Source organism: Ursus arctos, unplaced genomic scaffold, assembly GCF_023065955.2.
Source record: "Ursus arctos isolate Adak ecotype North America unplaced genomic scaffold, UrsArc2.0 scaffold_7, whole genome shotgun sequence".
Classification (NCBI taxonomy): domain Eukaryota; kingdom Metazoa; phylum Chordata; class Mammalia; order Carnivora; family Ursidae; genus Ursus; species Ursus arctos.
In genome coordinates this window covers 65,550,678-65,571,881 of record NW_026623089.1, presented here as the reverse complement: position 1 = coordinate 65,571,881, position 21,204 = coordinate 65,550,678, and the positions used below count along the sequence as shown (strand labels likewise).

The following is a 21,204-nucleotide window of genomic DNA, read 5'->3' as shown; positions in this document are numbered from 1 at the left end:
AGTGAGTTCATTTTGCTTTTTCTTTCTCCTCTCCTTCTCCTCCGATTTTGTTGCTTAAATTTTTACTTAGAATATATCACATTTATATATTACTATTTTAACCTCATTCCCAACTTTGTTTTGGTCTTAGATTTATTTATTAATTTTTATTTTAAATTTTTAAAATTTTTTCAGGTAGGCTCCATGCCCATCATGGGCTTGAACTCACAGCCAAGAGGTCAAGAGTCACATGCTCTACAGGCTGAGCCAGCCAGACACCCACTTGGTCTTAGATTTAAATGAATTATTATTACATGCTCACCATCAGCCCTTTGCTAAAGATTTCTCAATCATCCTGGGACACCTGGGTGCCTCAGTCAGTTGAGCGTCTGCCTTCAGCTCAGGTCATGATCCCAGGGTCCTGGGATCGGGTCCCACATTGGGCTCCTTACTCAGCGGGGAGTCTGATTCTCCCTCTGCCTGCTACTCCCCCTGCTTGTGTGCTCACTCTCTCTCCCTCTGGCAAATAAATAAATAAAATCCTTTTTTAAAAAAAGATTTCTCAATCATCTTTTAGTTGAAGGTCATCCTCTCATAGACTCCTCAAGAAAGGCTCATATAAGTTCCATATTTCCCAAGCTTTTCCATGTTCAAAACAATTTTTCTATAGTTTTCATACCTAAAGTACAATGTAGTGAGTTGAATAGTGTCCCACAAGAAGAAATGCTCAAGTCCTAACCCCAGGGACCTGTGAATATCAACTTAATTGTAAAGGGGGTCTTTGCAGATATAATTAACAATCTTGGGATGATACTATTCTGGATTTAGGATAGGTCCTAAATCCAATGACTGGTGCCCTAATAGAGGAAAGAAGGTGGAACTTTAAACACAGAGGCACATAAGGGAATGCCATGTGAAGAGAAAGATAGAGATTGGAGTTACCCAGCCTCAAGGCGAGGAATGCCAGAATGGCCAGCAACCACCAGCAGCTAGAAGACAGGCACAGAACAGATTATCCTGCAGAGCCACCAGAAGAAACCAATGCTACCAACACCTTGATTTCAGATTTCTGGCCTCCAGAACTCTGAACGAATAAATGTCCATTTTTTTAAGCCACCAAGTTTCTGGTAATCCATTATGATAGCCCTAGGAAACCAACACAGACAGCTTAGCTGGTTATAAAATCTTTAGTTCATGCTTTCTTTCCTCAAGTTTCTTTTCTTTTCAAAAAATGCTCCTCCATAGTTGCCTTACTTTGCATGTTAACTTTGAAAAGTATGAAAGCTAATTCTCTTGCCCTTGCAAGTCGGTGGATCTTTTTGCCTGGAGTCTTGGAGAATTTATCTTTAAAGTTTAACCATTTTGCTATCATATGTCTCAGAATTGACCTTTGTGTGTCAATTTTCTCAAGTAGGTGTGGGCTCTTTAAATAGTAGATTCAGATTATTTTTTATTTTTGAAACGTTTTCTTAGATTGTAGGGGTTGTTTGTTTGTTTGTTTCTTTGTTTGTTTTTAAGTAGACTCCAAGCCCAGCATGGAGCCCAACATGGGGCTTGAACTCATGACCATGAGATCAAGACCTGAGCTGATATCAAGAGTCAGATAATTAACTGACTGAGCTACCCAGGTGCCCCAGATTATAGATTTAATATTAGTTCTGGTCTATTGTTTTGATTTGCTTCTCCATTATAAGAATTTTGAACCTTCTTTACCATCTTCCATTTGAGCCATTTATTCTCTTTTGTTTTGATTATTTTCCTGCCTCTTTTCAATGCTGCTTTTTAAATTTTTTATTTGAAACTATTTTCCCTTGGGCACTTAGCCATTTAGTCTTCAATTCGGAGATGATGTTTTGTTTTTGTCCATTTCTTTCTTGAATTCAACCAACCAATTTCTTCTCTTCCGAATTTTGCCTATTTTGTTCTTAGTTTAATTTCTGATTCAAGGTTTAAATTCTGATTCCCAAATACTTGACTGAAAATGTTCAATTTAATTTTGTGTATGATATCACAATTTTCTTCTGCTTTCTGGCATTTGGGGGGGGGAGAGTTTTTATCAGCTGAAATGCTTTTATCTTCCTTTTCTTTTCTTATAGTTTTGTGTTGACGAAAAGTCTAAGCATTCTATGAGCAGAGTTGGCGGTTGGGGGTTAGGTTACAAAATGACTAATTTGAGAGTGCTCTCATTTGTCAGGGTAGTAAAAGGCGATTTATTTAATGGATGCTTCTCTGAAGGGAGGAGGATGGGATTGTGATCATTGATTTTGGTTCTTATTTCCAAACAAGATTCTAAATGTTCCCTCTTTCTTCTTTTGCTCTGTACCACCAGCTCTCCAAAGAGTAACCCTCCCTTCTTTCCACTTTCCCTTTCCTTTTTTGAGGTAGTTACCTTAAGTCTTACTCATTTTGTCCTTTCCTTGGGGCTAGTGTTTTGATCCACTAGAACTCTTCCCTCTCCCCCATATTTTCATCTTTAAGTTTTCCTTCTCTTTCATGATTTTAGGTCAATTTTAGACCCCCTCTCCCCTCTTCTTTTGTTTTCACAGTTTTTCTGGAGTCGTCCTGTCCCAGTTCTGTTCGAAGCCTTGTGACAGAGCTGGACACATAACTCTGGTAAAAATTGGTGTTTATTAAAAAAAAAATTGGTGTTTATTTTTCTATGTACTGGCAATATGAGCTTTGTAATAACGTTACAGGTATGAGATTTATGTGGCGTTATTTGTTCTTTTTGCTAGTCCATATAGTTTTGGGGAGCAGGTATGAGAAGCTCTATATTTAGATGGCTACAATTAACTGGAGTTTTTCTTGGCTTCTTTATTTTCTTATAACCTAGATTCACTTCAGCAATTAAAAAAATTTTTTTCAAGGGTTTAGTTTGAATTATGTTAAATCTATACATTAATGTGGGAAAACTGACTTGGCTGTTAGGCGTGTGCTTTGGAAACTGCCAGAATTCAAATCCTGCTCTGCCATCTACTATTTGTGTGACTTGGGACAAATTACTTCACCTCTGGGCCACAACTTCTTCATTTGTTTAAAAACAAAACAAAAAAATCCCTCAAAATGTTGTATGATTATGTGTATAAATTGCTTAACACAGAACCTGGTACATATCATGTATTAATATTTGGTCTACACATCCAGGAAAATATCTCTTCATTTATTTGAGTCTTCTTATTTCTACCTCAGTACAGCTTTATTATTATCTTCACATTTGTCTTGTACATTCCTTTCGATTTGATTCCTAGGTGTTTTACTTTTTTTTTTTTTTTTTTAAGTAGGCTCCACACCCAGGGTGCCGGCCAATGTGGGGCTTGAACTCATGACCCTGAGATCAAGACCTAGGTGGAGATCAAGAATCAGATGCTTAACCAACTGAGCTACCCAGGCGCCCCTAGGTGTTTTACGTTTTTATTGCAATTATTAGTGCCATTTTTGGGCGGTGGATTCTCTACCTTCATTCACAGAAAAACTTATTTTTGTCAATTTTGAGTTCATAGAATTCTCTTCTTGCTTCATTATTTTTTCACTTAACTCTTTTTGGGTTTTTTTAGGTAAATAAGAATATAATTTGCATGTAATGATAATTTCATCTTTCTCTTGTTGACAACTACACCTCATTCATTTTTGTCTCTCCCGTTGGCTAGGACCTCCAGCACCACGTTTCACAGCGGCAGTGACGACTGGTGTCTTTGTCTTATTTCTCTAGTGATTCACTAGTGAGTATGACGTTGGCTGGTGGCTTGGTCTAGATGCCCTTTCTCAGGACACTGTGCAATGTGACAGTTTTATTCTTATCATGTTAGTTTAGCAATAATGTGTTTTTTTAAGTCTTGTAATATTCTGTTGGATATGATTTGCTGTTGTTTTATTAAGGACTTGTATGTTGATATTTTTCTGTGTTTCACTTTTGGTGGCTACCTTTGTTAGATTTAAATATTAGTGCTCGTGAATTTCATAAAATAGTTGAAGAAATCTATCCTTTTAATGCGTTGAGCCTTCAGCTCAGGTCATAATCCCAGGGTCCTGGGATGGAGCCCTGCATCGGGCTCTCTGCTGAGCAGGGAGTCTGCTTCTCCCTCTGCCCCTCCCCCTCTGCTCGTGCTCTGTCTCTTGCTTTCTCTCTCTCTCAAATTAAAAAAAAAGGTTTTTTTGAAAGAGGCCCTCAACACAAGGGTTTGTAAAATAAGGGAAAAATTAGAAATAAATAAATAAATATGTGATAAAACTTATCAAGTATATTTTTTTCAAGTAGTCTTTTGGTATCTTTAAAATTTTCCTCCTTTTTTCTACACAGGAGACAATCTTTTATTGTTTTCTTAATTTTTAATCAATAATTTTCATCATTCTAATAGGTGTGTCACTTCTAGGAATTTAAATTATATACATGCTCCTTCATGTGTGGTATGATAAATACGTACAAAAATATTCACTGCAGTATTGTTTATAATAGCAAAAGACCAGAAACTACGGTCTAGTATTGGGACATTAGTTAAATAAATTGGGGTACATCCAGGCAATGGAAGACCATGCAACTTTTTTTTTTTTTAAGATTTTATTTATTTATTTGACAGAGATAGAGACAGCCAGCGAGAGAGGGAACACAAGCAGGGGGAGTGGGAGAGGAAGAAGCAGGCCCCCAGCAGAGGAGCCTGATGTGGGGCTCGATCCCACAACGCCAGGATCACGCCCTGAGCCGAAGGCAGACGCTTAACAACTGCGCCACCCAGGCGCCCCGACCATGCAACCTTTAGAAAGGATTATGTGCCAGTTGGGAATCAAACCCTAAGATGTACCATGAAAAACACAAGGTGCAGGGCTGCATGTATAGTATGCTGTATTTGTGTAAAAAATTAAAATAAAAAAAATATATGTACTTACGCACACATACGCTCATATATTAACAGAATATCTTTGCAAGGATACACAAGGAACAGTGGTTTTCTCTAGAGAGAAGTGAATGACTAGGGTATTAGTGTATGTGTCCTTTTGTAACTTTTGGACCTTTCACCTTCTATTCAAAATATGCTAAAATTTTTCTCTATGTCTGGGTCCAACCCCAGACTCTTAGTGTAAGAGAAAACACTGTACCTAAATATGATACAAATCATAGAATCAGCTCACTGTCTCGTCATTTATGTTATTTTTGTGGAATAGTCCTGAGCTACATGTCATGAGATCATGCAAACTTCTTTGTAGCCTGAAATCTGGACAGCTGTGGAACATACTCCTGGTAAGATAAAGTTAAGCATTGTAGAAGGTGAGACCTGCAAACTGACTGTTCAGAGGAGCCTGAATAACTCAGTTGCTTATTTGGCTAAACATGAGTTAAATGGACAAATACTGAGCATCTATGGGAGTATTATATAAGATACTGATGTTAGGTCTTTGTAGTACTTTCTTTTAGAGCTGCCTTAATAAAGTACCACAAACTGTGTGGCTTAAAATAAAAGAAATTTATTGTCTCGTGGTCCTGGAGGCTGAAATCAGGGCGTTGACGGAGCCATGCTCCCTCTGAAACCTACAGGGAAATCCTTCCTTGCCTCTGGGCAGCTTGTGGGGATTAGCAGGCAATCTTTGACTTGCAGCTACATAACTCCCATCTTTGCTTTGGTCATCCTATGGCATTTTCCCCATGTGTCTCTGTCTTCCCATGGCCATCTTCTCATCAAGATACCCTACTCCTACTCCAATCTGGCTTCCTCTTACCTTCATTAACTATAACTGCAATCACTCTATTTCCAAATAAGGTCACATTCTGAGATACTAGGAGTTAGGATTTCAACATATCTTTTTTGGAAAGACACAATTCAACCCATAACAACCTTTCTCTAGAATCTTTGGGGAGAAGGTGAGAGAGAATGTAAACACCAAAGACGCTGAAACCTACTTACATTGCATTCAGCCGGCCTGAGTCCTATTGATGAGACTAAGTTACAGCCCCAGCATTCACTGGGAGCACACAGTGCAGATAAGTTACCAAAAACTTCAATCTGGACTTTGGAGGAATTTACAAATTCGGCCCCATGTGGATTCCACCCCCTTCGTGGTTCATGCTTCACTGAACTGCATGCTTCACCTTCAGCCATTGCCCTGCCACTCCTGTCCTTGACCAGAGGAACTGCAAGCTTGAGTTAAGAGAAAAAGAAATGTACAAAGAAAGGTCAAATGACAACCCCACCCCCACCCTCATCCAATCACAAGCTTCACACCAGGAAGATTTGTGTTTGCTTCTCGTGCTGCTGTGTTTCATGGGCCCCCTCCTGCTGTCCACATGAGCACCCTTGTCGCCCTTTGAGAGGTACAGGAACCCACAGGTGGAACTGTTCTTGAAGTAATCCCAACAGCTCTCAAGTTACCGTCAAAAGACATCCTTTTTGAATTCAACACCTGTTAGCCACTAAACCTATTAAGAGTCTATTCACTGAGGGCCAGACTTTACTGCTTGGTTCAATCACACCTCCACCAAGAGCCCTTCCTGTCTGTCAATGGGCAGGATTTGGACTTTTGTTTGTTGTCTCAGAATTAATACACAGCCTTTTCTTGCTTTTCTGTGGGATTTTGTACTATTAATCCATTCACATCTAAGTGTTTGAGTCTTACTTTCCCAAACACAGCTTAGACTATTTCTTGCCTTTTTTAGTGGCCAAAGAACTTCTAAAGAGGCAAAGAGAAGTTATCCTTATTTTTAAATGGTAAGAGGTCGTAGTAATGCAAACAATAACATATATATAACATATATGCATATGCAAAACATATATATTTATTGCTTTGCATTACAACAAACTTCTCATATGAATATATATTGAATATATATATACACACACACATATATTTAGAGTTCTTTTTTTTTTTTTTTTTGGTGTGATGACTATGGAAGTCCTAGTGATCCTTCTGCCAATATTTATTTATTCCCTACTCCATTCCCTCATTGTATATATTTTTTAAGAGCCATGGACATTTTCTTTAGAGTCTATGGAAATAATTCTTGCCTTGCATATTATATGATGGCTGGGAAGGATTTTTATTTTTAGCATGACATTTTTGTCAAAGTTGTTTTCCTACCACCTGTCTGATTTTTAGAAATGTGAACAACCAACAATTTTTTTTTTGTTTTTTGTTTTTAAAGATTTTATTTATTTGACAGAGAGAGCGAGAGAGCACAGGCAGGCAGAACAGGGGGAACAGTAGAGGGAGAGGGGGAAGCAGGCTCCCCACCGAGCAGGGAACCCGATGCAGGGCTCCATCCCAGGACCCTGAGATCATGACCCAAGGTGAAGGCAGCCGCTTAACCATCTGAGCCACCCAGGTGCCCTGTTTTGTTTTGTTTTTTAATCAACTACACTTGGAGTTATTTTTCTGTAGACTCCAGGCCCCAGAGAGTGCTTGCTGAATAAGTCTAGTGGACATCACTCTGGGGAAGGCAGAAAGCAAAGGATGGTCCTGCCTTCCCCCGCCCTTGGAACAGCAACTGTTCTCTGGAAAATGGGAAAAAGAAAGTAAGAGGAAGGTTAGATTTGATTTAAAATTGTCACTTTCCAACTGGGAGAATTTCATTTTTTGACATTGCTTCAGCTGGGGCTTAAATGGGAATGTATAATGTGGGGTATGAGGTATTATCTCCTCACTTTTTAGAAGCCACCTAATAAAATCTTTCCAAGAAGGAACATGCCTGCCCATAAATCTGTGGAGTCGATTTCAATCTATACCCTGCATTCTAGAATTTAGACACCAATGAGAAGCTAACCTAAGTCATTATTAATTTGGGCGGAGGGGACTCCATGCTCCCCTTGGTCTAAGAGATTGAAATTTAGAGGACGTCATGCTTCCTGCTCACTTTCAGATCGTTGGGGCATTTAAAGCATTATTTAATTCCACACTATCTTTCTGTTATCTGTATTGCCTTTCGAAAGTCCTGCACTCCTTTCCTACCAGGGCCCCAAGTAGGGTGAGGTAAGTAAGTGAGTCACTCTCCTGGGGGTGAAGCTTAATGGGGGCCTAAAAAGTCTCAGTAATCAAGATAAATAATATTTTAATGAAAAAATTTTTTAAAAAATTGGTAAACTAGGCCAGCTGCTAACTGCCTACTTCTGTAAATAAGGCTTTCAGGGGTGGGATTAAGATGTAAAGAGAGAGAGAGTATCATGCAAATGCAAAAGTGAATTTGAAGTTTTGATATATTGCTTATCATGGATTTTTTATTTTTTGAAATTAATTTTGACTTTAAAAATATTGCATTAAAATATTTATCTTGTTTATTGAAGTGTGGGGGTTTTTTTCGAATCCATAAATTTTGCAATTGAGGCACGTGTCTCTCACTAGCCTTACCCTAGTATCGGCCCTGTAAAATTACGAGTCAACAAAAATCTATCCACCTTGTTCAACCACGACTCTTAAACGTGAGAGAATCAGGCTGCTAGCCTCCCCAATCCCCAGCGTAGAGATGCCCGCACCATGAAGTCTCCTTGCGTCCGGGTGGGTTTTAGGATCCTCTCCTCTGGCTTCCCTTGCACGTGTACTAAAATACTACATTGCATTTGGATTGGTCTTCTCGCTCTAAGTAGCCGGGGTGCCTTGGCCGTGTCTCCTTTTGCACTTCGGCTCAAGTTATGAAATGATCTCTTCCTCTCCTCAAAGTTATCCAATTTCACTGCTCGCCAACCACCTCCTCCACAACGCCTTCCACAACTGCGCTGACCCGCAGCGATGTCCTCTCCCACAGTGTTCTGCGTCTCAGTCCGGTGCTCGGCTCTGGGACGCAGGGTGACAGCACCAGCCCTAGCCTGGGTCGCCGGGGCCGCGGACCCGCCCCAAGCCCAGACCAGCTCGCTGTCCGGCCGCCGCATCCTTTCACCGGTCATCGTGTGATCTCGTCTGTGCGCTCCGCCGAGAGCTCCAGCGTGAGAAAGGGCTCGCGCCGCTTCCAGGTTTTTACGGGAGGAGACTGAAAAGCGCGAAAAAGCTCCCTGTAGGATAGTGCGCAGGCGCAGAGGCGCCCGGGGCTTTCTTCAGCCCTGTCCTTGGCGGCTCCGGCTGAGCGCCGGGCGCTCTGCAGCCCGGTGGGGGGCGCTGCGGGGAAGGCGCCCCAGGCGGGAGGGGGCTCCCTAGAGGGGGTGGTGCAGGGCCCGGGTCGCCGCCCTGGAGGGCGGAGGGCCGCGGCTAGGACCGGTATGGGGCGGGCGCGGCCCGAGGCGTGCGTAGGGGCCGCGGGCCCGATGAGACGGGTGACGGCGGGTGACAGCGGGCGGGGCGGCGGGCGGCGCCGCGTTCACGCCCTCTGCTCGGCCCGGCCGGGAGGGTCCTCGGACTCGGTGCGCACCCGGCCGGGCGGGCGGAAGCGGCGCCATGCACGGCCCCCCTACTTGGCCGCTGCGGCTGTTCGTGTGCCGGAGCCCGGCCGCCAGCACGTGGCCCCTGGGCGCCGGCGTCCCAGGGCCCCGGCCGCAGTGGACGGGCCTGTGGCCGGCGCGGCCTTGGGGCGCGGGGCCGGGGCTCCTCGGGGATGCGGGAGCCGCGCGAGGCCCGCGCCGCTGCGCTAGCGGCTGCCCCGGCGGGGGTCCCCGCGGCCCCGGAGGTGGAGCAGGCCTTGCGCGGCTCCTGGGGTTGTGGGCGCGGCCCCCCGGCGCCAGCAGGTGCGGGGTGCTTGGCGGGCCCGACGCTCCCCGGCTCTCGCGCGCTGGGCTTCGGGCAAGTCCGGCAGTCGCAGCCCGGGTCGGGGGCGAGGCTTGGCAGCGCGGGCCGGCGTTGCCTGCGGCCGCGGCGACTCCCGGAGACAACTCGCGGCTGCGCCCCGCGGTGGCCAGGCGCTCGGAGGCCCAGAAGCTCTTGAGGCTGGTGTATCCGGAGCGCGGGAGGCTGGCAGGTAGGGCTTTCTCCGTCTTCTCCCCCTCTGCCGGTCAGCACACCTTACAAAGCGCGTAGTCCGGGTACACAGTGGGGGCGGCAGAGAGACCCCGGGCCAGTTGTAGCACTGTGAGGAGGGACGGGCTGGCTTTTTACGTGGATCATCTTTACCAAGAAGTGCTGAACGGAGCGCTCACCTCTCGGTAGCATTGTCAAGCCTTTCGGGTTGGCAGAGAATCTGTTCTGAGTTGTCTTTTATGTTTGTTTTCTTAGCTTGACATATATTATACAAGTGGAGCAGTATCTCATTGGAATCTTTGGGTCCGTTCTGCTTTGGCATTGCCAGCATTCTCGGAATGAGCTGAATCTCCGCCCCCCTTACATTTTAAAATTTATTCTAGCCAAAAATATACCTGTTTTGTATTATGCAGTTATACTACTTCTTAAAAACATTATTATGCTAAGCGAAATTAGAGAAAGACAAATACCATATGATCTCACTCACATGCGGAATTTAAGAAACAAAACAGATGAACATAGGGGAAGGAAGGGAAAAATAAAATAAGACAAAGACAGAAAGGGAGGCAAACCATAAGAGACTCTTAACTATAGGGAACAAACCAAGGGTTGCTGGAGGGGAGGGGGAGGGGGAGGGGTAACTGGGTGATGGGCATTAAGGAGGGCACTTGTAATGAGCACTGGGTGTTATATGCAAGCAATGAATCACTAAATTCTACCCCCGAAGCTAATAATACACTATATGTTAACTAAATTGAATTTAAATAAAAAATAAATAAAAACATTATTTGCTTTAGGCAAGTTATTAAACAGTCAACAATTTTTTGCTGTGTGAAGCAAAATAATGGAAACCTTTCAGGTTTGTTTCAGGTACTTTTTGCCTCTCTGAGTAGTAAGCTGGAAGTTACTAGCTCTTCAAGAAAATCAAACACTGGCATGATCAGCGATCTGTGAACTCCAGAAACTATGAGAAACTGTAGATCATAACCCAACTAAATCATAATTGAGTAATTTTTAAAAGAAATCAAAATGAATGTTTTTAGAAGGATTTTATATACTTCCTCATTCTCAACCATAATTGGGGAAATGTTTACATGCAAGGGCCTTTTAAGATCTAAAAGTTTTTGAGATTCCCCTAAACCTTCATTTCTTTTTTTTTTTTTTTTAAGATTTTATTTATTTATTCGACAGAGATAGAGACAGCCAGCGAGAGAGGGAACACAAGCAGGGGGAGTGGGAGAGGAAGAAGCAGGCTCCCAGCGGAGAAGCCTGATGTGGGGCTCGATCCCAGAACGCCGGGATCACGCCCTGAGCCGAAGGCAGACGCTCAACGAATGTGCCACCCAGGCGCCCCTTCATTTCTTTAATAAATATTTATTGAGCCCGCTCAGTGTATGGTAGGCCATGGTGTTACATTGGTGCTCAGAAAGAAACATGGTCTTGTTCCTGCTAGGGCTTCCAGCTTAGTGGGGAGGAAACAAATAATCATATGACTAGAGATAAAACTGCAACCATGATGAGGGTGTGGGAAGAGGGCCTATGAGGTTGTCCAATGCAGCCCTTGAAACAGGTGAGAATCCCACATGCTTTGCTGCAAATCCATTGCTTTAGAAAGGATTTTCCTAGAGTCATTTGTGCTGTAGGTGCTGTGGAGGAAGGCAGGTAGCGTTAGGAATGTTTTACCTCTCAGTGACTGTTGAAGCTTAGAGAAATTCTTGGTATCATGGAGGTATAAAAATTTATTTCATTGCTCAGTTGGTCGTATGTAGATTTTGATGGAAATAAAGATCTTGTACTCTATTAAAAGAAAATTTTGAGACTAGACGATCTCACTGGCCTGTGAACTGCTTGAGACAGGCGCTCTGTCTGATTCTGTCTAGTTCTTAGCACGTGTGCAGCAGGGAGCAGGGGCTCAGAGTGCCCGAGATGATGGAATAAATAATGGTCCCACCAGGCCCAGATTGAGGTCCAAATTTAGAGACCCTGAGCACTACGTCTGCCGTTCCCATATGCAACTCAAAGTGAGTGCAAGGAAACCCAGTTTTGTTTTATTTCTGAAATATTAGGTGCCAGGAAGGTGTTTCAGGCGTCAGGCTTTGCTGGTGCCCACATGTGCTCAGCACTATGGATAGCCCAGCCTGCCTCTCTTAAAATCATCATCCCTGTACCTTCTTTCCGTTCCCATAAAGCAGGAACTCTACCTCCTTTTATTTTAAGAAGAGCCGTTTTGATCTTCTACCTCATTGGATAATTGTGAACATATAATCTGGGAAAATAAGTCCGAGGTTGATACACTAATTTTTTTTAAACAGATAATAAATACATATTGTATCTTATGAGGAAATCTGATGAAAAACTCTTACTAGGACATATGGTTTCCTTAAAAGTCATTATATATGATATATTGAAGCCAGTCTGGATGTTAGCATTTGTGGGATTAAAAGGAAGTGGGATGTCATCATTAATTTGTAACTTATCATCATAACAGCAGCCTCAGATATTGGCACATCTCTTTGAAATGCTGCGGATAAAGAGCTGCGTGCGTGTGTGTGTGTGTGTGTGTGTGTTAATCAAGAAACCAAAAAAAAAAAAAAAAACAAACTGAACTGAAGAAAAGGAATTCCAGTGTTAATTTGCCAATTTTTAGGAAAACAAATGCAAAAATCCTTTTTCAGCGATTCAGCTCTACATTTGATTAACAGTATTTTCATCTGTCTTCAGCAATTTGCTGAGTATGCCACCTGAAGTCTGTAACCAGAAACTTTGATCTGAAGTAATTTACATCAGAAACTTCAAAATCAGGGTCTGCCATTCGAAGTGTTTCCAGATGTGTGCGGAGAAGAGTTTTAGCATTACTCCCCTTCTCCCCCCAAAGGCACTGCGGCGCTCTCACCTGCCCCGTGCCCCGCCTCCACGTGTCTCACTTGGATAGCAATTCGCAGCCATGTTCCTATAGCCGTGGCCTACAAAGTGGCTCTCCGGTCTCTCTCTGATACTTCTTCATCTTATCACCTTGGCGAGAGGAGTCTTAAAAGATACAGGAGCTCACTGAGGAGCCCCTGTGGGTGGACTGCTGGGATAAGAATTTATCCCAGCTGCGCCTGCAGATAGAGGGAGACTGTGGAGGGCTCCAGCCATCCCACTGAGTTAGGGGCAGGGAACACTGCATAAATTGATAGCAGGAGTGAGCTGTGGGTTGTTGTGGCATTGTGAGGTTATAATGACAGTGCCAGCCTGGAGGAGCACACAGGCAGCTTGCCTTCCCTACACTTTCCAGGCGGGTTCCTGGTTACACTGTGCAAGCAAGGTACCCCTCCACCCACACTGTTCCGTTGAGGCCTCTGCGGAGAACTGGGGAGGGTGCCTCTCATTTAAAATACTGATAAGGGCTTGTGTGGTTTGAGATTAGGACCGTTCTTAGAACCTGATGCCCACCAGGGGCTTTTGCTGAATTTATAGTTACATTCTATGAAGTGACCAAAAAGAATAGAGTGATAAAACCAGTGAATGCAGTAAGCAAAGACAGGGTGAGCCGTACTTAGAATGGCTGTTTCCTGAAGCCCGAGTCAGGACAGAGGCTCTACCAAGGACAGTACTGCTGGCACAGTGAGGCTGAGCCTCTGAAATTGAGATTGCTCCGAGAAGCCGAGGATGTTTGTTTGCTTGGCAAATACCATATTTCAGAGAAAACATTAACATTCTGTGGCTGTGCTATGAAACGTGTTAGAATTGATTTAAGCAGACAATGCATACCATATTTTAAAAGAACTTGGTATTAAAAAAAAAGGGTTCGTTACTATTTTTATGTTGATTCCAGGTTGATTAATATTTTGGGTATATTGGATCAGATACATTGTTAAAATTAATCTTACCCGCTCCCCTTACTCTTTTAATGTAGCAGAAGATTTGAAAGTACATAGGTGGCTGCCATCATATGTCTTCTGAATAGTGAGTGCTGGAGTCAAAGGCAGGCCTCCCACTATTGCAAATATGGCCCAGATGCCTCAGTCTTCAGCACGTGCTGACAGTCTGGAAGATCTTTGTTCTGCAGTTTCCTAAACTCTGTTTCCTGCTAGTCTAGCAGCCCGTGATGTCTTCACTTCCTTCCCTATCCAGCTTAGATGCCAGGTTTCTTCACCTCACCCTCTAACCTGCAATATCCTCTCCTCATTTGTGTCCCATAATACCCACCTTGCCTCCATGGAGATGTCTCCTAGACACTGGAAAACTCAACCATGTCCAAAATCCAAAGTTGCCTTTTCTGCTCTGTCACTTCTCTCGTAGAGTGGACTGCTGTGTGAACCCCTTTGCCAAAGCTAGAGACATTCTTGGCTCCTTGTGGCGATAACAGTAATGAAGATAATAGCTAATTATTGTTTGCTAGATATTGGGCCCTGTATCAGATGCCTTACATGTATGTACTTAAGTTACTTCTTGTAATATTGCTATGAAGGAGGTATAACTTTTATTGCCATTTTATAGATGAAGAAACTGAGGCACAGAGAGACTGAGTGATTCACTGGAGGTCAAACAGCTAGGTGGCAGAGCGAGCGGTCCAGTTTAGAACCTATCCTCCCAACATGCTCCCCAATCCAGCCAATCCTCAGGTCCTGTAGAGCCTAGTTCTTAAAAATACCTCCAGTCCTTGTCACCCTCCTCGTATTGTCTGCCTTTACCCTAGTTCCTCTTGCCTGGAGCAGTGGCATAGCGCGTCCTAACAAGTCTCTGTCTGTAGTCATGCTGACCTCCAGCCCTCCCCTTTCACTCTGCAGCCAGAGCGGATCATTTAAAATGCAAAGCTGCCCTTCAACAGATGACTGGATTAAGAAGATGTGGTCCATATATACTCAGCCATAAAAAAAAAGAAAACGATTACCCAACATTTGCTGCAACATGGACGGCACTGGAGGAGATAATGCTAAGTGAAATAAGTCAAGCAGAGAAAGACAACTATCATATGGTTTCTCTCATCTATGGAACATAAGAACTAGGAAGATCGGTAGGGGAAGAAAGGGATAAAGAAAGGGGGGGTAATCAGAAGGGGGAATGAAGCATGAGAGACTGGACTCTGAGAAACAAACTGAGGGCCTCAGAGGGGAGGGGGGTGGGGGAATGGGATAGACCAGTGATGAGTAGTAAGGAGGGCACGTATTGCATGGTGCACTGGGTGTTACACGCAACTAATGAATCATCGAGCCTTACATCGGAAACCGGGGATGTACTGTATGGTGACTAACATAATATAATAAAAAAACATTTAAAAAAATGCAAAGCTGGAGACACCTGGGTGGCTCAGTTGGTAAAGCGTCTGCCTTCAGCTCAGGTCATGATCCCAGGGCCTGGGATTGAATCCCAACATCGGGCTCCTTGCTCAGTGGGAGCTTGTTTCTCCTTCTGCCTGCCACTCCCCCTGCTTGTGCACACAGGCTCGCTCGCTCTCTCTCTCTGACAAATAAATAAAATATTTAAGAAAATAAATGAATGAATGTTAAGTTGACTGTAGCACTACCCAACCTAAAGCCCTCTTAGCCTGCCATTCTGCAAATTCCCTATTCCATGTTACAATCTAGAACCCACTACCTCTCCACTTTCTCAGTACTTCTTCCTTTGCGTCACAAGGTCCCTGTTCCAACTCTGTCCCGCAGCTCTTGTGCTTCCTGGCCTGCCCCAACCCCCAGGCTCATGTCCTTTTCAATGCTTGGAATGTAGTAAGATGAAGGCTTTGTCTTAGTGCGGTTCTGCATTATACGAACTGGGTGACATTGGGCAAGCTCCCTCGTCTCTCTGTGCATGAGTTTCCTTTGAAATCATGTGGATATGAGGGTTTTGGGAGGATTCAAGGAGCTAGTGCCTATCAAATGCTTCAGACAGTGGTGGGGACTCATTTTTGTGTTTCATCTTTAGTCCTGGAGTGACACTGGGGTTAGCTGTACCTGCCAAATGGTCAGATGCCTCGTTAAAAGATGGGTACCATGGCTAGCAGGTGATGGGAGTGCTGTACAGATTCTTCTGCCCATCCCAAACCTCTGTTTTTTCTTGAGCCACTCTGCATTGTAGGCTTTCTTTTCCCCTTCTTTGAAGAATATTTCTTTCACTTTTTGGATGCCATGATTCAGTAGAATGAGGATAACAGAAAGATACCTGAAGATATCTGTCAAGAGATACATAACAGTTGCTGGGATCCCATCAGACAAGGATAGGAACAAGCAAGAGGCTTAACCACAAAGAAAAGTTGGAGAGGATTTCAGAAGGATTGTACTATAGTCAGCATGTCAGGTGTAGGGAAGAATCTGAAATGACAAGGTACAAGTCTACACTATTCATTAATGTCTAAGACAGTGGTATGTAGTGAAACCTCTGTTAACAAGAATCCATCTAAACAAAAGCTGAAAAAAATCTTTTATTTTACTTTTGTCTACATTCAGTTTGTAGGAAGAGGACAGAAATGGCAATAAAACAAACAGATAATCTTTTTTTTTTTAATTAAAAGCAAAAGGGGATATCCTGGAATGAGTTTGGATTCAACTAAATTCCTTTTTCTTTGTAATCATTATCATTACTGTGTAAGAACTAGTGTTCAGAATCAAAATCATGGGGCATTTCATTCACAAACTACAGATTCTGATTTGGAATAAATTAGAACACTGGAGGAGGGAGGGAGAAATGGGCCTTCTAGCACTTCACATACGTTATACTCTTGGAAGCATTTCTCCGAGTGAAAGAACAGACTGGAGAGACGAGCTACTAATGAAAGATGAAGCAGAAAGGCTTCTTGGTTAATCCCTTGTTCCCCAGGACACCTCCTTTTGAAGCATGCCAGTTCACCACAGTTGTGTCGTGCGGAATCCCAAGCCAGACGTTCTGAGTGCCTGTGGGCTTTCAGTCCCTCTGGGCCCTGTCATCAGGAACGTGGCATCTTGAAACAAGACCCCAGGTCTTACATCAAAATGAAATGGCCCTTGGCCCGGTTCACATTATTCAGTTAAATTGTGATTATGGGATTTTAAGCCAGACACGGGGACTTTCTGGCTCTGTGCAAAGAGTCATTTCCATCTGGATTGCCTGGTACCAGATCTTACAGTCCTATTTAGGCAACTGAGGAACTTTGGTCTGATACACTTTTGTGCCTTCTTGGTCAAAGTTCGGTTTATTTGTTCGTTCATTCAACAAATGTTTATTGAACTTCTATGTGTCTGTGGGGGTGGGGATATAGCAGTGAACAAAGCAGACAAAAATCTTTTATGTCCTGGGACACCTGGCTGACTCAGTCAGAAGAACATACGACTCTTGATCTTGGGGTTGTGAGTTCAAGCCCCACGTTGGGTGTAGAGATTACTTAAAAATAAATTAAAAAAAAAAATCTTTTATGTCCTAATGGAGAGAGAGACAATAAACAAGTGAAACATTTAGAATGCCGGAAGGTGAGGGGTGCTAGGAGAAAAATGAAGACGGAATGAGCAGCCAGTGTTGGGTATCTGTATTTTAGATAAGGTTGTCAGAGTAGGTCTTCTCAAGAAGAGGAGGTCAGAAGGCCTCGAGGAAGGAAGAGAGTGTTGTGTGCAATGTTCCCTACTTAAAAGGCTCCCCTTTCTCCTAGAGCTCTGCCAACTAAAACTGTTGGTACTGACTTTACTCTGTATTCTTTTTAAACATAAAAACTTTTAAAATTGAAGTATAATTGATGTACAATGTTATATTAGTTTCAGGTATATAATGTTTTGAATCACCAATTATGTTACTCAGCGCTCACCATGATAAGTTACCATCTGTCACCAAACATCATTTACTACTGTATTATTGACTGTATTCCCTAAGCTGTACTTTGGTCTCTGTGACTTACTTATTTTATAACTGGAAGATTGTACCTCTTATTCTCCTTTATCTATTTCTCGGTACTCCCTCCCACTTTCCCTCTGGCAACTACCAGTTTGTTCTCTGTATTTAAGAGTCTAAAAATTTTTTTAATTCATTTGTTTTGCTTTTTATATTCCACATATAAGTGAAATCACGTGGTATTTGTCTTTCTTTGTCTGACTTATCTCACTTAGCGTAATATCCTCTAGGTCCATCCATCTTATAGCAAATGGCAAGCTCACATTCTTTTTTATGGCTAATAGTTCACTGTGTGGTGTGTGTGTGTGTGTGTGTGTGTGTGTGTGTGTGTACCACATTATCCAGTCATCTATGAGTGGACACTTGGGTTGCTTCCATACCTCAGTATTGTAAATAATACAGTCTGCACTCTTTTTATTAAGGTTACATAAAAATAATACCCTTAATTTCAGTGTTAGCATTAGGCAAAACACAAAGAGAAGCAACTGCTGTTTGCAGGGTGCGAGAGCTCCCGTCTCCCAGGGCTCAGTGCACGTTGTATTCATCTAGGAGCCTCACCATTGAATCTGTAGTGGTGGCACTAGCTGGGTTCCTAATGGAACCAAACTCAAAAGGTATGCCGCGGCATGTACCCTGCTCCCAAACACCCCATTCTTTTTCCTTTTTTTTAAGATTTTATTTATTTTAAGGAGAGAGAGAGTGGGGGAAAAGCAGAGGGAGAGAGGAACAAGTAGACTCCCTGCTGAGTGCAGAGACTGACGGGAGTCTCAATCTCACAACCTTGAGATCAAGACCTGAGCCGAAATCAAGAGTCAAACGCTTCACTGACTGAGCCTGCCAGGCGCCCCAACCCGTCTTAAGAAGAAACTACTGTTACCTGTTTCTTTTTAGTCTCCCAGAGATGTTCTGTGTGCATATGAACTTAAGAGCCAACAAGCAAATGTTAACATTTGTGTCTTAGGCTGTTTTCACTAACAATGTATCTTGGTGGTGTTGATACCTGGAGAGTTGCCTCAATCTTCTGAATGACTGTGTAATACTCATGAAATGAATGCTTCTTAATTGATTAACTTGTTCCTCACTGGCGATTGTTTGCATACTTTGAGCTTTTGCTGGTAAAAGTAATGCTGTAATGAGCATCCTCCCATGTACATGTTTTGCGTACACATATGGGAATATATGTATAAGTTAAAATCTTAGAGAATTGCTGGATCAAAGGGAACGTACATTCACATTTTAACCAAAATGATCACATCACTCTCCATTGCAGTTGTGCCACCTTGCACACCCACAAACAGTGCAAATGCCTCTTTTCCTACAGCTTCACCAACACAGTGTGTTATCGAACTCTTTGATCCTTGCCAATCCAATAGATGAAAACTGGTATATCTTTGTAGTGGAAATTCGCATTCCTCTTGTTATGAATGTCACTTACTTGCCTGGGGATGTGTTGTTCTTGATTGGATTTTCTCAATATTTTCCTTTCTGATAAGACTCTATCCCCCCTGTTTTTTAGATGTGTGAACAATTGTGTTATTACCTGTTTTCATATCATGCTGGTATTCTGGTGCTTTATTCCGCAGAGCAGTAAGATTAAGAAGGAACATATCACATGTGTAATGGATGCCAGTAACAGTATACTATTTCAAAACTTGAAATAGCCTTTGGAAGTAGTATCCATAATCCAGAGTTTTACCTGCATTGTTTGATCTTTAAGCGAAGACACAGTTAGATGCCAGGGAATGACAGTGTATAGCATGAATGTAGGAAAAATGTCATCTGAGCTGAACACCCAGATCAAGAGGCCAGGAGGGAGGTCAGAATGGATCTTCAGATTTTCATAGTTATTTTTTGGCTATTCCCGGCAAGGAGGACATGATCAGAACTGGGTAAAGCAAAAGTCGTTTTGTCTGGGTACTTGGGCATGATTAGTCCCTCCCTACAGTCACCCTATTCGTTCTGTCCCTAGAACCCCCTGGGTTCTTGCCTTTAGTCAGGGGTCCAGGAGCAAAAGGAAGGAAACTCCCAGCACCTGAGAACAGCGCGTGCTCTGAACAGCAGCTCTGGGAAAGAAGCGTGGTGACGTCGGCCCCCTGCCCCTTGCTGAAGCGCCCCCAGACCTGAGAGCTGCTTGTGTTTTTCTAGCCGCAGTTGGTTTTCTGGCCGTGTCCAGTGTCATCACCATGTCGGCTCCCTTTTTCCTGGGAAAGATCATTGACGTCATTTACACAAACCCGACCGTGGACTACAGCTGTAACCTGACCCGCCTCTGCCTGGTGCTCAGCGGCCTGTTCCTGTGCGGCGCAGCTGCCAACGCCGTCCGCGTCTACCTCATGCAGACTTCAGGTACGAAGGCCCTCCTCTCGAGAGCGAGCGAGCTGTTCCAGACAACGCCTAGTGGGGTCACGTAGGGTCATCTGGGCTCGAGTTTCCCGTGCTCCAGGCCGTCTGTTCCTCTTTCCTGCCATCACATTCAGCAGGGACAGAGCCCCATGTATGGTCAGATGTTAGAGCTACGAGTTGTTTCAGATCAAGCACTCCCTTCTCAACTCTCCTTGTACATGAACCGAAGTGAGGGAGGTAGCCTGTCTTATGGGAGGTCTGCAAACATGGCCCGTGGTCAGATGGATGGCTGGAGTTCTGAGCCTCCTCCAGGGAACTGTGGAAACCTTATCTCTCCATGTGTGTGTTTCCCCTTCAGTAGGCACTGGGGTGATGATTTTTTACAGTGCTTCATTGACGAGGCCTGGTGGTTCCCAGGTGGGCGACTGCCACAATAACCATAGAGCCTGGGATGCCCGACTCTAAGTCGCTTCTCACTATTTAGCTAATAAAATACTCTGCAGATAATTAACCACTGCTTGCCATTTGAAAGTTCAATACAGAAAAGGATTGCCAAGGAGGAAGAAAATTAGCTTTTGAGAAATTAATGTAGTAAAGCTTATCTGTAAATAATGCTTTTTAAACGTCTCTCGGAGATACTGTATTTTATCGCCGTACCCCCCCCGCCGCACATCCACAGTCTGTGTACGGTTACTAAGAGAAAATCCGTGCTTGTTACGGTGCATGCCTGCCCATATGCCAGGGCTCAGGCGAGTCTGTTCCCACCAGGTGGCTGCAGGCACCAGACATGCCTCAGACGCTGGGTGCTCAGAAGTCGATGACCTCGGGCCAAGCTGCTCCCTGTTAGGTGGCTGCACCCAAGCTGATGCCATCCCTGTTTGCTTTTGCAGGTCAGCGCATTGTGAACAGGTTGAGAACTTCGTTATTCTCCTCTGTTCTGAAGCAAGAGGTCGCTTTCTTCGACAAGACGCGCACAGGAGAATTGATTAACCGCCTCTCCTCAGATGCCGCACTCCTAGGGCGTTCGGTGACCGAAAACCTCTCGGATGGGCTGAGGGCCGGGGCCCAGGCTTCTGTTGGCATTGGCATGATGGTATGTTGGCCCGGCTTGTGTTGGTACCTTCTAGTCAGGGCTTTGGCCTATGCCAGGCCTCTCGGTCATGAGATGAGCTCAAGTTGAGCTGTTCT

The 21,204-nt window shown here is 43.7% G+C and overlaps 1 protein-coding gene across 5 annotated transcripts in view; it reads left to right on the top strand.

Moving 5' to 3' along the window:
- The first annotated feature begins 9,080 nt into the window (after nucleotides 1-9,080).
- The window catches only part of ABCB10 (ATP binding cassette subfamily B member 10), a 34,573-nt gene continuing 22,449 nt past the window's right edge, over nucleotides 9,081-21,204 (top strand). For 2 of the 5 annotated variants that reach the window (XM_044386077.3, XM_057308333.1), the window contains exons 1-3: nucleotides 9,081-9,841; nucleotides 19,819-20,019; nucleotides 20,907-21,109. In XM_044386077.3, coding sequence (XP_044242012.1) covers nucleotides 9,325-9,841; nucleotides 19,819-20,019; nucleotides 20,907-21,109 — 921 coding nt within the window. In that variant the 5' untranslated portion in view covers nucleotides 9,081-9,324. The remainder of the gene's footprint in view (nucleotides 9,842-19,818; nucleotides 20,020-20,906; nucleotides 21,110-21,204) is intronic. The other 3 variants (XM_044386075.3, XM_048219073.2, XM_026504217.4) reach the window with 3 other exon arrangements.